Raw genomic sequence first — 14709 nt, 5'->3', positions numbered from 1 at the left:
ATATTGGCATCCTCTCAAAAAAAAAAAGATAAGAAAGAAAATTAAAAAGAAAAGAATGCTGCAGGCAAGTGTGACGCCATAGTTGTCCATTGCTCTGTTTCTACACCGTTCGCTCCACAGTTGTATTCATCAGTCTTCTGTAAAATGAGTCAGTGGCAGCAGGAAATGTGAAATGATGATGCGGTGTGTGTGTGTTTCATGTAAAAATGTGTTTCTCTGTATCTGAATATTTGAGCTTCTGTTGCTATGATCATGTACGTGCGGGTGTGTGAGCATATATATATAGATCTTTTTGTATGTAAGTGTGTGTTTGGGTCTTTGTCGAAGTCCTAGTATGTTTGTGTGTTGTTAAGGCACGGCAGGTGTTTTTTGGTTTTCAGGGCAGTCCAGAGGAGACCACTGCAAGGCCGGGGTGTCGGAGGGAGGCGTGGCCAGCATGCACAGCTTTGGGGCAGTCTGGCGTCAGGACGCGGCCATTCTCCCCCACACTTCCTGTGATGGACAGACGAGCCTTGTTCCGCATGGCTTCAGAAAAAGACAGCTACATGAGGAGAGATGAAAGGGAGGACAGGAGAAGGGGAGGAAATAGCAGAGTGGAGATATCGTTTGAGAAAAAGAAAACACTCTCATAGACAGAAACACCGCACAGCAAATGCAACAACAACTAAAACGACAACTTTCTGTACAAACACATGCACAAAAAGCACTTACACATGCATGTGCCTGTACACACACTACACATATTAGGCTCACAAATACAAAAAAAAGGTCTCAGGGCGCGATCACGTAGACATATAAAATATTTGAAATAGTTAAAATTATATTGAGAAGGTTTCGCTGTTTGGAGTTTGTACATAAGCAAACCAGTGCTACAGGAACCAAATAAAGGATTTAATTAATTATCAAGCTAATCAGAGGCAACTCTGATGATGGATTCTTCTTTTAAATAATTGATCAAATAAAAATTTGAAACATTTGCCGTTTCTCAAACTGATCACGTACTTAATTTCCCTTTTACACTTGTTATTATTATTATTATTATTATTATTCAGTACATGTCTTTGTATTCAAGGGTGTTTAACAAAAGTAACAAAGACATTAGCCTGTGGTTTGGTAAATTCTAGTCAGCATCTTTTTGATCCCTCTAAAAAGACCATTAGATCAACATATAAGGAAAACACGTTACAATAAGAGACACAAACAATTGCTTGGTTGTAGGAATAGAAGCTGTAGTAGTAAATGAATGAATAAGGAGCAACCCAGTAGTTAATGAGTTATTCATCAGTTCTACCCTAATAATGCCTGATGCTGGATTTTATAGTATAAAAATGATTATTTACCAAATACCCAGCTGGGAGATGCTACTTAACTCAGCAGTTCCTTATTACTTCAGGATTGCTTCACCGTAACCTCCCCTTCAGGTGTCCCCTAAATTAAAGTAGTTAGTAAAGTCGTACGTGGCTAAACAAGTCTCTTATTGTAAAATGCTGACCAAATATGAGACATGAAGCTTATTCCTTTTTTTAATTATTAAACAAACCAAAATAAAAAAAGGGTCATGGATTTCAGTTCAATAGCCTGGAAAATATCAAATTTTGAAATTGCACTTGTTAAAGGTGACCTGTAGAGTTCTCGTGTAAACAAACTTCATTTAAAAAGAAAAAGTATATTCATTACTTTTTAAAAACTTTCATTCATTGAGGCTGTGGGAGCATTATAAAAGCTGCTAATAAAAGCCTGGAATGTAGGCTTCTTGTTATGTGACATCTTGACCGAGTGTGCTATGTAATGCATGCATCTGCAAGCAGCTTTGCATCCCACCTCCAATCCATCTCCTCCTTTCTTGTTGTGTCCGACTTAATCAGTAATTTGCTGTTGTCCTTAATGCCTGCTTAGATCCATATCAAGGCTCTTGCTTGTGCTCAGCCTTCCTGCAGCTTTCCTATATGCAGATGAAACGGCAGGGAGGAGTGCTCTCCCTGACTTATGCTTTCCACATATGCGTGAGAAAGGGTAGGGAAGTCCCAGAAGAGAGCAATGCTCTCCAAATATAAACCACTGCAAATGGAAATAACATCTTTACATCACAGTGGTGCTGACTGAACTCTAATTTACATTTTACTTGCTAGCACTTCTTCTCTTTTTTGTGAATTGCTGTGCTAAGCGATTACTAGCAAGAGTACATGTGCATTCTTGTGCATGATGCAAACAAAATAAAATAAAACAGGCAATCATACATTGTGGTACTAATGATAAAAAACGCCACAGGAAACCTTTAAGTTTGTTTTTGACACCAAATTAGAGGTTATCTAGAGAACGATGTAAAATGTTTTGATTTGATGTTAGTATTCATTTGTATTTTAGAAAAAAAAAAGCTCTAATCCTCTTTTTGAATTACGTTAAACAGATGAGGTGTGAAAGCACCCTAAACTGCACATTCAAATCTCATTAAGAGGCTACCACGCTGTGCAAATGCTACTGTAGCATACAGAGGCAGGCAACAATCCACAAACATGTACACTATAGACAAGAAGGGTTTGTGTTTTAGACAACTGCATTTCATAGGTGACCATGCGTTTTTGGGTTCTGGGTTTCAGTAACCTGACAGACTCGGGTGTGGATTTGGAAGGACAGGATTGAAATGGTGAGGACTTTGGAAAGACAGAGGGAAAACGGGAAGGAGTGATTTTTCTTCCAGGGTTTCAAATTCATAGAGAGGGAGTGACTGGCTATACTGCTCAGAGTCGGGTGACACTTCACACAGATGAGCTACTCTGGGATGTTTTGTTTTCTTAAAATTTCTCGCCTGCTAAATCATGTTAGAGGTTTTCAAACTGAGTACACTGAACATCTAGAGGCAATAATCTGTTTAAACGATGCTAGCAAAGAAAAATAGTACATTCTTAATCTTAAACTTCGAATCAGGTGTTCTTGTGTGAACTTTTGTATACTTGAATTACAAGATAACATCTGAAAATAATGTTGTGTATTATTTAATTCCCCTTTCCGTTGTATGGCTTTCTTATTTTAAGGGTTGTGAAGTGTAGAATTAAAGAGAAGACATGGAATTTTTAAATAACCTATGCATTTAATTTCTTTTGTGTGGTACCACTGCTCTTTGAAATATTCTTGTATGACTGATAGCAGACCATAATCATTTGGGGAATTGCTGTTAACATCAGTGTTGTTACTTTTGAGTGTGGTCCAAAATGGTCCGCTGTGAAAGTGGTTTGTCTTTGGTGAATTCTCCATCGTATTCAAAACTGTCAGTTTATGTCAAGAGCCAACATTCAGTGCGCATTTAGCTCTCCTTATTTTTGCATCCTCTGTATCGATTTTGCTACTTTCCTCAAGGTGAACATCAAGTATGACCTCATAATGCCTCTAAATGGTTTCCTACGCACTGAAATGTTCAGTGTTTTCTGTTCACTTTAGTTAATTGCTCCTTTATATAACAATAAACATGAGTCATGTTGCAACCACATCACAGAGTAGCTGTTCCATATGAAGTACTTGCTTCATCAATTATTCGTCTGCATTAAAACTAAGTAAGTAACCGGGCTGTTTTGAAATTGTCAGAGCTGGAAAGCCAAAGTGCCTTTTTTGTCTGTCTGCAGTAAGGATGCACAACTCCAGGTATTGGATGACACAATAGAGACGTAGAGTAGATGATACACAATATCAACTAAAAGCCAGCAGAGATGAGACTGGTAACTTGGAACTTGCTCTTCAATGTGTGCCTTTGTATTGTTTTTGTATAAATTTCTCTATATTTATTCCTGCTGTCTGCTATTTATATTTTTTATATTATATTTTGGTATTGTACAATGACAACAAAGGGCTATTCTATTATAAATTCAAAAGGAATTAACACATTTAATAAAAGGAATGAATTAACAGATCATTTAGACTCATGGTGTTTGCGTGTACTTTTTAGCACAAAGGATTTCCATTGTGTTCACCTGTACCTTAGTATACACCCACCAGCCAATTCATAAGGTACACCTTGCTAGCACTGGATTGGATCCAGTTTTGCGTTCAGAGCTGTATTCATTCTTGTGGCATAGATTCAATAACGTGTTGGGAACATTCCTCAGATTGTTTTAATCCTTATTTTCATGATAGCTTTACATGGTTGCTGCACATTTTGTGCGTCTGTTCCAGCACACCCTAAAGTTGCTCTATTGGATTGAAATCTGATGACCGTGGAGGCCATTTGAATACAGTGAACTTATACTCATATTCAAGAAACCAGTTTGATATGATTCAAGCTTTGTGACATGGTGTATTATACTGGTGGAAGCAGCCATCAGAAGTTGGGTACACTCTGCTCAGAAAAAGAGATGGACATGGTCAGAAACTGTACTCAGGCTGGACATGGTGTTTAAATTTCCCAAGGTGTGCCAAAAAATATCCTCCACACCATTACACCACCAGCAGCAACATGAAACTTTGATACAAGGCAGGCTACCATCTAAATGTTTAGGAGAAAATGAGACTCTTCAGATTTGATTCACTGTTGCTTGTTAACTCAAAGCAGTGGGATGATAGTGTGGGACAAGTCCCAGTGGATCAGCAGTTTCTGAAATCACTTTTGAATTTCAGGAGGTGTCTTGGCCATGTCCACCTGCCTACATGCATTCAGTTGCTGTCATGTGATTGGCTGATTGGATTGCGTTAATAATAACTGAAAAGGTATACCTAACAAACAATGTGGTAGTTGGAAAATTTAGCTTTTACGTGCGTCAATATCTGTATTCATCTTTCCACTTGAAATTAAGATAAATGGAAAAATAAAGTTTTTACAGACAAAAGATATATAAATAAATAAATTAATAAATAAAAGCAATTAAAAGCTGCTGTTGGCTTAAAAAAAATCACCTTGCCATTTTATATCTCCCTCAAGAATTTGTACTTCTACTGATTAAGGTAATTTTTCAGGGGGAATGTGGCGCAGCAGCAACTTTGCTGAAGCTTTCAGAAGACCAGACGTGCTCTAAATTAGTTTGAATTGGCTCAACACTAACTGGTCTTAAGAGGGACCAAACACAAATTTCTATCTGCGTTCATGTGCTATTAACAACCCACTCTACCCATTTGTCTGGTATTGCAGTGGTGCTAGAGGGAGTAATGAGATGTCTAGTTATGCTGAAAGAACGGACATCTACAGTTATATAAATATCTTAATAATGCTTTTCATCATAAGATGTCTGTCACATTTTGGGTAAAAATATTTTAAGTCAGACCCAAATCCACAGTAATTGGTGTCCGCACACTAGCTAATTAATTTGTAGCTGGAAGCAGTCACAGATTTTAATGAGGGCTACCAAATTAACAAACTTTTGCTCTCAGGATGGTGAAAAAATGAAAATAGATAATCCCTAAAACCTTGTGAAAGTTTAACCAAGAAAACACATCAGCAGATGAGGATAATGAAGACGTTTTTAGCAGTAATAAACTTGAAACTTTTAAAGAAGGGACTCAAGATGTCACATGTGAAATAAGATAATAAACCAACACCATTAATTACGGTAATTAATATATAAATAATTAATAAATAATATATTCATTAATTTATTCATTCAAAATAAAAAGGTTCTAAAAAATCAAAATGTATTTAATGCTGGAGTTGTGCATCGCGGCTTCAATATGTTATCTGAAAATTACAATGCAGGTGCCTAGTCATTAACCAAGAGCATCACCACCACTGTCATCATCATCATCACCATCATGATCATCTGCAGCCAAAGACGATGGAACCAAATCTGCGGTCACATAATTCTAACCCCAGTCTAGCCCAGGGTGACGTAACCGTGACAAAACGCAAACCAAATTTAAACCCAAAAGTCTAAGAAAATATTCTGCCAATAAATAAATAAATAAATAACCAAAACAGCCAAAATGAAGCAGAAAACATAAAAAAACAAATTAAAAAGTACATTGGTTCCACAATGCTTGACCACATACTTATCACCACATGAAGAACAACACGGTTGCGTGGGGCTGCTGCGACAGCCTCGTCGGTACAAAATCTACAGCACCACCACCATGTTCAACACCACCATTACCCCACCTATACGGGAGCCTCTAAATCCTACCCCTATATCTTGACCCCCTCGGAGCCGTACACGTTGTACCCCTCCCTATAAGTGGCTAGATTCTGGGTGCTGGGGGAGGGGCTGGGGCAGTGGGGGGGGCTAAGGTCCACCTTCATGCGCTTGGCTTCGGCCCGTGACTTGTAGCAGAACTCGACCAGGGCCACCAGCATTGCCAGGCCCAGGCCGCCCACAAGGATGTAGAAGACCCCAGCCACGTTGGACAGGCTCAGAGCCTGGGACGACTTGTCCTGAAGAGATGGGAGGGAGGGAGGATTCAAGGAACATGTGTTTAAAAGATGAAAGGGTAGTAGTAGTAGGACAGGTAGAGGAGAAGTGGTGGGTAGACAGGAAGGAAGAGTAGAGAAGAAGGGGAAAAGTGAGGTGAAACGTTGAGTAGGCTCAAGGTGAGAGCAGTAAAAGGAGAGTGGTGCAATGAGGAAGGTGGAGACAGAATAGGGAATGATCAGAGGGAAAGGGAAAATGAGGGAAAAAGCAGACAAAGAAAAGCAGATACAGTAAGTTAGACACAGAGAAATGGAGAATATACCAGAAAAATTAATATGGTTACAGGTACTGAAGTTATGGTATTATCATAAATGATCACAGTAATACATTCTACTTATATAAACTGACATACTACTCATATAAAACTTTAATCTCTACTGCCACCACATCTGCTACTCCACAAATACTTTATACTACAAATCTATCACTACAGCTACAAAACATTCAACAGTTCTAGAAATGTTACAGTGTGCAAAATAGTGCAGCAAGAGTGAATTATTTGTAGAGCAAGATTTTAATCTGAGCGGGGATTTTACTTTGCTCTATTTTTTGGAAAAGCTCCAGTACTTTAGTTAAAACTTAAAGCAACTCCCATGTCAAATATTTATAGCAGGGCAAAAAAAACCCAAAACTGTTTAGCAACAATTTTTAGGTTTAACTTTGAAAAAATTTGAATATAATTTTGATTAATGTTTTTAACAGGGGAGGTATGCAGTATGAACTCCCTGGTTATTTCCCAGTTGCTTTGTAATTGTAATTCATTGGTAATTTAGATCCATTTATACAAATACTAAAGCGTAATCATAGATATAGAAACATAATTTTGTTGTGTTTTGTTTTTAGCTTAGCTTATAGCTCATTATATTATTTATTAGTGATATAAACTCTATTAATGATAAATGCAACATTCTGTTTTTACCTTATTAAAAATTTATATATATTTGTGTAGCTGGGCTCCTGGCACACTCCAGAACTGATTTTACAGCATGTCAATTTAACCAGTCAAATGAGTGTAGCTGCTGATCATTGCTTTTTATTTTGACTGACTTCTTTCAACAAAAGTTTTGAGGAAATAATAACATATCTAGACATTATGGAAACATTCTTAAATTAATAGAAAACAAGGGAGCTGGTCCCTGATTAAATCTCAAATATAAAATGGAGACAGTAATTGCAACAAGTTAATATTGCTGATGCATAAGGATCAGTGCCATTCTCATGTGGAATGGACTAGCATATGAGATTAAAATAGAAACATGGAAGTGAAGATTGTTGATTTTACATATTTTAATACATTTCAACATAACTGATTTGAAGATGGAATTGCCTCAGATTGCTACAGAGACTGAAGAAGACTGTTGTCTTCATTTGTATTTAAAATGAGGTAAATGTGGTCCACCATCCAAAAAGACTCTTTTAATTTTAATGTGGAGCACATTCAAGAAATATCTAAAGTGCTTAAAATGCTATTTCTAAGACAGTAGTTGCAGTAGTATTCATGATGAGAGTTTCAGGCTAGCGTTCTGCGGGCCACAGCAGCGTGAGACTGACCTTACTTCCAGAGTCCTTGGGTCCACACTCTCCCTTGTCATACCACCATTTGTTTTTCAGTTTGTCTAAGACGCCTGCTTCGCTCAGTTTCAAAACTGCAAGGTTTACTGGGGTTCTTCACGTGTAAAAATAACATAAATAACATCATAGGTCATGTTATTTTATGTTATTAGAGTATTTCTCATTTGCATTGCACATCTCAGTAACAAAGAAAAACTTTTGCTTAGATTGAGTGACCTAGCATGGATCCCACTGAATACATGTGTGTATGCTCGTTGAGGAGGGGCTGGGGGGAGCGAGGAGCTAAGGCGAGCTACAGACATATGAGTGGGACCCACCTTTGTCACTTCAGGTAACACACCCATGCTGCCCCAGCTCAACCTACAACAATCCAGAGGCAATTACTATTAAACCGGGACTATTGGCATCAGGCTAGCTCTGTGTCACAACTGGGAGAGTGAGAAGTTCGCAAACTTACTTTGCATGCGTCGAAGCAGAAATGATCTTTTCTTTAAACTCTCCCTAATGCATATCATCAGAGAAAACAAATGGGTAGTTCTGTCTGTTGGTTGGTTGACTGTTTTGACCCCATTAGTTGTGAAATTTGGGGTGAGCATCAAAGGGTTAATCCGTTGGCAGTCATCAACAATCAGTCATCATCGAAATACACTAACAGGAAGACTACTGCCAGTCCACCACTTTGGGCTGTGACTAAAATCGATGGACTGCTATGATATCTGGATGAAACTAGGCAATGAAATTCTTGTGTTCCTAAAGATGAATTGAAATAATTCATCACAGAGTCAAAGTTTTATTTATTCAGTGTTTTGATTTGTGACAAAATCTAAATATATACACTGCTAATGATGGTTTCAATAATAGTTTATATAGTTGTGCATACTAACAATAATTAATATTAATTACATGACAAATAACAAATAATTAGCATGCATTTAGCTCAAAGCCTGTATCTAATTACAGCCACTAACAAGCATGTAGAATTTATTCCTGTTCAAATGAACTTGATAGGCTGCATTTAAAATTTCTCAGTTTTCAAACTGACTAAAGGAATGAAACTTTTGTTAAAGATCTAGCTGAATACTTTTAGAAATTAAAATATTTGACTCTTTATCACACTATAGAACTTTTTTTGCTGAAAAATGTTCCAAATTGCTGAAATCACACATATCCTGTGACTGGTTTTTTTGGTTTTATTAATTATTCATCTCTCCACTTGCCTTTAGTCAAACTGAGCCTCTCAGGGGGTGTCTGCATTTGACTCTAACTAGACTGCTTGTTTTCTCTCTACTCTTCCCAGAGCTGCCACTAGGGGGCAAATATTCCCGTCTTGACAGTAATTGCTCTCTTTATTATTCCAGCTATCCATCAGGGAAACCTCTTTCCATTACTTTGCACTCTGTCCTGTCAGAGGGACATTACCAGTTCAGTGCAAAGCACCTTTAAAATGGTTATCTTCATGAGATGTGCTTGATTTATTTTGGCAGTTACTCAGAATAGGGATATTTTTCCATGCATTATAAAGAAAATGAGCATTTCCCCCCCTGATGATTCAAAATGAAAGTAGGATATATTTACATTTTCCAGCAATCGGGTTCTGGGTCTCTACCAGGTCCAGCCAGCTGATTCATTTAAAAAGAAGTTATTTCAGGGGTTTTCATTGTATGTGTATCAACAAGCTTCAAAGTGCATTTGTCATTGTGTCTGAACTTATATATAAAGTCACAGACCGTGGACATCAGTGGAACCATGTGCCTATTTTTGCAACTGCAGGTTGTCTCAAGAGATTTAAGCTATCTCTTCTATCCTCCCTGTACGCTGCGTGACTCTTTGCCAGGGCAGATGCATGTGTTACACTCCCAGGACGGGGGCTGTCGCGAGCCACTCAGCTGGTGAGCAGCCCCTGTCACCTGGAGGTGGGGGGGCAGACAGAGAGGGCTAACCTTGGAATCCCCTCCCCCGCTGCCACATTCTCCTTTGTCATACCACCACTTGTTTTTCAATTTGTCCAACAGGCCCTGCTCGTTGAGTTTTAGCACGGCCAGGTTGACCGCGTTTCTTTAAGTAAAAAAGGAGGAACAGATAAGATAGTTTGGTCAGAGCAGAGGATGGAGGGACAAACAGACAAGATGGACGGGGGACCGTAGTCAGGAGAAGGAAAGGGAAAAGGAGGACGAGAGGGAGCAGAAATTAGGATGGGCTGAATTCACACATACAGGTGAGTTAGAGGGGGAAAACCGCACCCCGGACAACGCTCTCCCTTACTATCACTCCTTGACTTACTTCTGGAATTTTTTCCAAATTTGTTTTGTGGTTTTACAAAAAAAACCCTCTTGCGTTACTCTTCTGTATCTGGCTGCACTAAAATCAGATGCTACCACAGTGAGTGTCAGATTACTGGTATATAGTGTGTTAACCAGGTCTCTGTAGTGTACTGATGAGGCACTTGCCCCCTCCTGCTGCCCCCCTGTCGTCCTATTGCTCTGTGTGTGCACATTGTGTTTGTGTGGCCTCAGTTTCCTAAGGCCCTGCTTACTCTGTTAAAGGGACTGACCTCTAAACAAAATTCAGGGACACAGGGATAACTATTTGGCATCCGTACAGTGTATGTTTGTCTGTATACCTAGCATGATTTTAATGAAATACAAAATCATTACTTGCCAATACTTCTTTGTAGATGTGCATGCAGTGTGTGGCCTCGAGTGTCTAAAATGTTTATGTTTAAGTAATTTAATTACATGTAAATTTTCCATGCAAAAAAGAACAAAAATTAATTGAATCTGTTTGAATGGCAATTTACTTCATCAATACACAGTTTTTAGCAGGGGTGTCAAACATAAGGGCCAGATTCTGCCCCCCCAATGGCCATACTACGCCAAAGTAACAATACAAAGACATTTCTATATTAGAAATATTTCTTAATGATGATTTATTAATTATGAATTACTCTCCAGTAATTGTAACTGCAGTAGAGTCCGTGTAGCGAGCCACATGAACGTTTTTCTGTAATTTTACACATTTATTTATTTATGCTAACAGATTTCTTTCATTTACTACAGCAGCAATTTTTTATCATGTAGAACAACTGAGACATCAAATTGAAATTAAACTTCTTTTTCTTATTTTAAATGGGATTAAATGTGTAGTTAAACATCTTTACACTGACAGAAAAGGGAGTTTGGACTGTTTATGATGAAAGCGAGACATATGTGCCCCATAATGTAAAATCAGTTTGACATCCTGGATTTATAGCAAACATCCATCCATCCATTTACTTCCACTTATCCTGAAGCCTATCCCAGCTGTCATAGGGCGAGAGGCGGGGCACACCCTGGACAGGTCGCCAGTCTGTCTCAGGGCTACACAGAGACAGACAACCATTCGCACCCACATTCACACCTATGGGCAATTTGGATTAATCAATTAACCTATCGCCACAAACTGCATGTCTTTGGACTGTGGGAGAAAGCCGGAGTACCCAGAGTGAACCCACGCAAACACGGGGAAAACATGCAAACTCCACACAGAAAGACCCCGCCTGTTGGTGGAATTGAACTCAGGACCTTCTTGCTGCGCGGCAACATTATTTGAAAAATCATGCTTCATGTTTACAAGGGCCAAGAGTTATGGTATGACTGTGTCATTTTCTGCTTTCTCTGCCACATCTTTGATTTTTACAGCTGCCCATGAACTCTTTCCTGTCATCCTCTTCTTGTGCGACTGTGCTCTGCTTTTGTTTGTGCGATGCTGATCGGCCATACTAATCTCTGCACAACGGTCACAGCAGTCGCTGCGTACTTGTTTATTTGTCTGGCCCTTTGTCTGTGCACTTGCCTATCTGGAAGCACTATCTCATCTCTGACGGTCTGATGGTACACTGGTGTTAAGAGCTTAGAAACAATATTCGAGAGATTCGAGAAGAGACAGCGTTCTCTGGGGTGATCTAATCTGCCGGCCATGACTAATCTCATCAACATAAGAGGAATGGATGAAAACAGTTCAAAAAGATCTGTAAAGCATGATAATGACAGTCACATATTAAAAGTCACATCAAAAGGAGTCATATAGCAGAAAGTAAACAATACTATTAATGTTCAGCTCAGTCAGCAGAGTATTCATGCTCTTCATCATCATCATCATCATCATCATCACATCAAATGATTACTGCACCAGGAGGAGAGGCAGGCTCACCCGGCGTGCGCACTCGCAGCCTTGTGCAAGTCTGTTTCTGCAGACTGAGAGCTGCCAGAGACAACCGTGGATAGTCCCAGGTATGTGTTACGGGGGAGCTTCCAAAGGAACCTATCCACTTGCTGTCTGTCACAATTTTCCCTCATAAACGGGAAAACCTTTTTTTTTCTCTTTTAAGAAAATAAGAGCTAAACTACAGGGCGACAGGGGTCTTGAGGAACTTTGCACCATGCACAGGGGAAAGTTATAGGACATGGTGTGAGGCTGATGTGCTGTTTGTGCTTTGCCTTTTATGTGGCAAATCTGAAATGCTGACAGAGATAGATGGAGGAGAGAGGAGTGAGCAAGTGGTCCAGCTTTGCTGAATTTAGTCAATTATTTTTTTCTCTCAGCAGGCACTTGTCACATTGAGAAGACAAAGTTTCTTTACTGCTGTCACAGTCACCTGGAAAATGAATTATCTGCATTGCTGAGGATATCGCAGTGAAACCTATTGAGACTGTTACTGTAAACTCAAGTTAACAAGCCAGAGAAACAAATGTCTACTGAGGGAAAAACAAGATAAAATGACCAACTTCACTTTGTCATTTGTTTCCTCCATCTTTTGGTTTCTATTTCATGTTGATGCACTTTTTCCTTTTAAAAAACTACTACTAATTTTTCTGTTTGTTGGGCTTTAATTTGAGATTGTTCAATTATCTATTAATTTAACTGGTTTAAAGATTGAAACTGTGTCTTTCTTTTGTTTGTGGATCTGTATTTTTCCTGTATTATATTTACTTTGAATTCCCCCCATTGGACAGGCCCCTCTGCTTCCTGTTCCTCACTTTTTTTCTTTTCCTGGTTGTCTATAAATTCCCCCCGTGGCTCTGGATGGAGTGGCAGCAGTCTGTGGTTCTGCCTCTCCTCGTGGTCATTCTCTGGTAATAAATCTCTCTTTTAATCATTGTCATCATCAGTATCATGGAAGAGTGAGATGATAGCAGACAAATGAACAGAGTTACCTGGAAGGTGGCCCTGTGGAGAAAAGGTGGTTGAAAATAGCAACAAAAAAGAAAGGAAGGACACAAGCACAAAGCGACGTATGGATGACAGCGACACAGGACAAAGACAGTGGAGGTGACATGCTTTGATTTAACAGATGGCAGAAGTGAGAGCAAAGAGTCGAACAGAATTACAAACAATACAAAAAGGAAGGCAGAAAGTGGGGGGAAAAAGAAATTAAGGTATTAACAAAAGAAACCATGACTAAACAAATGATTTGCACGTTTAACACATTTATCGAAGTGACTGCTGCTCGGTAAAAACATATAACTGCCATAAATCCATAAACTGTGTTAAATCAATAACATTTACTGTTAATTTGGGACTTTACGCTTGCGAGAATCAATCAATATCCACTTCGGTCAATTTTTACAATTCTTTGGTTGAGAAATTTTCACCAGACAGCAGTGAGAGGTTGATTTAGGTCAAGTATTAAAGGCACAGCAGGGTAGGTGGAATATCGCAGCAATAGTCCAGTATCAGCGTCGTTACTGTTTCCTATTGTTACACTATTCCACCCACCTTAACTGTGAGCCTTTCGGTGTTGCAATGCCGTATCCTTTGGAGTCCAGGTTGCCTCCGACTTTCATGGTATCACAAGGCTTTCGCTGCTCCGTGTATTCGTTCATGGTGGACTCGAGAAGGAAGGCGTACTTCCCCTTGGACTTTCGGACCCTTGCCACGCCTTCTGCTGTGGTTTTGGTGAAGACAGTTGGCTCAGCGGATTTCATATATGACCACATCTTCTCGTATACAGCTATTTTGGATCTCTAGCATGGAAGAGGAGCAAAGGGGAGAAAGGAAAAGGTTAACAGGGAATTAATGGGTATAAATTCACAGTTATAGGAGCAAATTTTCCCTAAAATGATGTGGAAGCCAGCTGTCAAGGAAGCTACGTTGTAGATGTTCACTGTATATATTTCAGCCGTTTAATAAAAATAAATGAGTCCCACTAACAAATACTGCCTGTTTGTTGCTAAGTTATTGATGTTCTCCAAAAGATATTAAACATTAAACACTCAAACTTGCCAAACACATTGCTCTTAAACTTGATTTGGGAAGGTTAACAAAAATGAATACAAAATTCCATTTTTGTGACCTATTTCAAATGGATTTATGCTTAAGGAATGAGTAGAAATTAATTGGTTTTCAGCTACAAGAAAAATAGAACAATGCCTGCCAGTCTTTTTCTTTTATAAATATTACTTTGAACAGTGTGCGGACACTATCTAATTAATTATTCAAATCGACATGCTGACCTTAGTGCTGACTTTACTGATGCAAAAAGGAAGCTGTTAATCCATGTTAACAATCCATGTTTCCACTGGATTTGATTTGTTGCTACAGCTTCATATGATGTGAAGCTGACTTTTCCTCTTTTAGTCCCTGAGTAAAATGATGCTGTTGATGGTGTGCTGTGTCTTCAATGTTTATCTCCTGGTGTATAATCACATTTACTGCATAACCACATTTAAATTATGACGTAGATGCTAACAAGTCAAGCATCAGTCTTACTTTTTAC

The 14709-nt window shown here is 38.9% G+C and overlaps 1 protein-coding gene across 2 annotated transcripts in view; it reads right to left on the bottom strand.

Moving 5' to 3' along the window:
- Window positions 1-376: 376 nt before the first annotated feature.
- gria4a (glutamate receptor, ionotropic, AMPA 4a) overlaps window positions 377-14709 on the bottom strand; it is a 124674-nt gene continuing 110341 nt past the window's right edge. The window contains exons 15-18 of one of the 2 annotated variants that reach the window (XM_085370741.1): window positions 13710-13957; window positions 9896-10010; window positions 6209-6346; window positions 377-541 (exon numbers count right to left, since the gene is read on the bottom strand). In XM_085370741.1, the coding sequence (XP_085226867.1) occupies window positions 377-541; window positions 6209-6346; window positions 9896-10010; window positions 13710-13957 (666 nt within the window). Of the gene's footprint in view, window positions 542-6208; window positions 6347-7934; window positions 8050-9895; window positions 10011-13709; window positions 13958-14709 lie in introns of both variants that reach the window. The other variant, XM_085370742.1, reaches the window with a different exon arrangement.

The sequence above is a fragment of the Diplotaxodon limnothrissa genome, linkage group LG14 (genome assembly GCF_057381915.1).
Source record: "Diplotaxodon limnothrissa isolate DT_005_m linkage group LG14, D_limnothrissa_male_GT1.1, whole genome shotgun sequence".
NCBI lineage: Eukaryota > Metazoa > Chordata > Actinopteri > Cichliformes > Cichlidae > Diplotaxodon > Diplotaxodon limnothrissa.
This window is presented reverse-complemented; position numbering and strand designations above follow the sequence as displayed.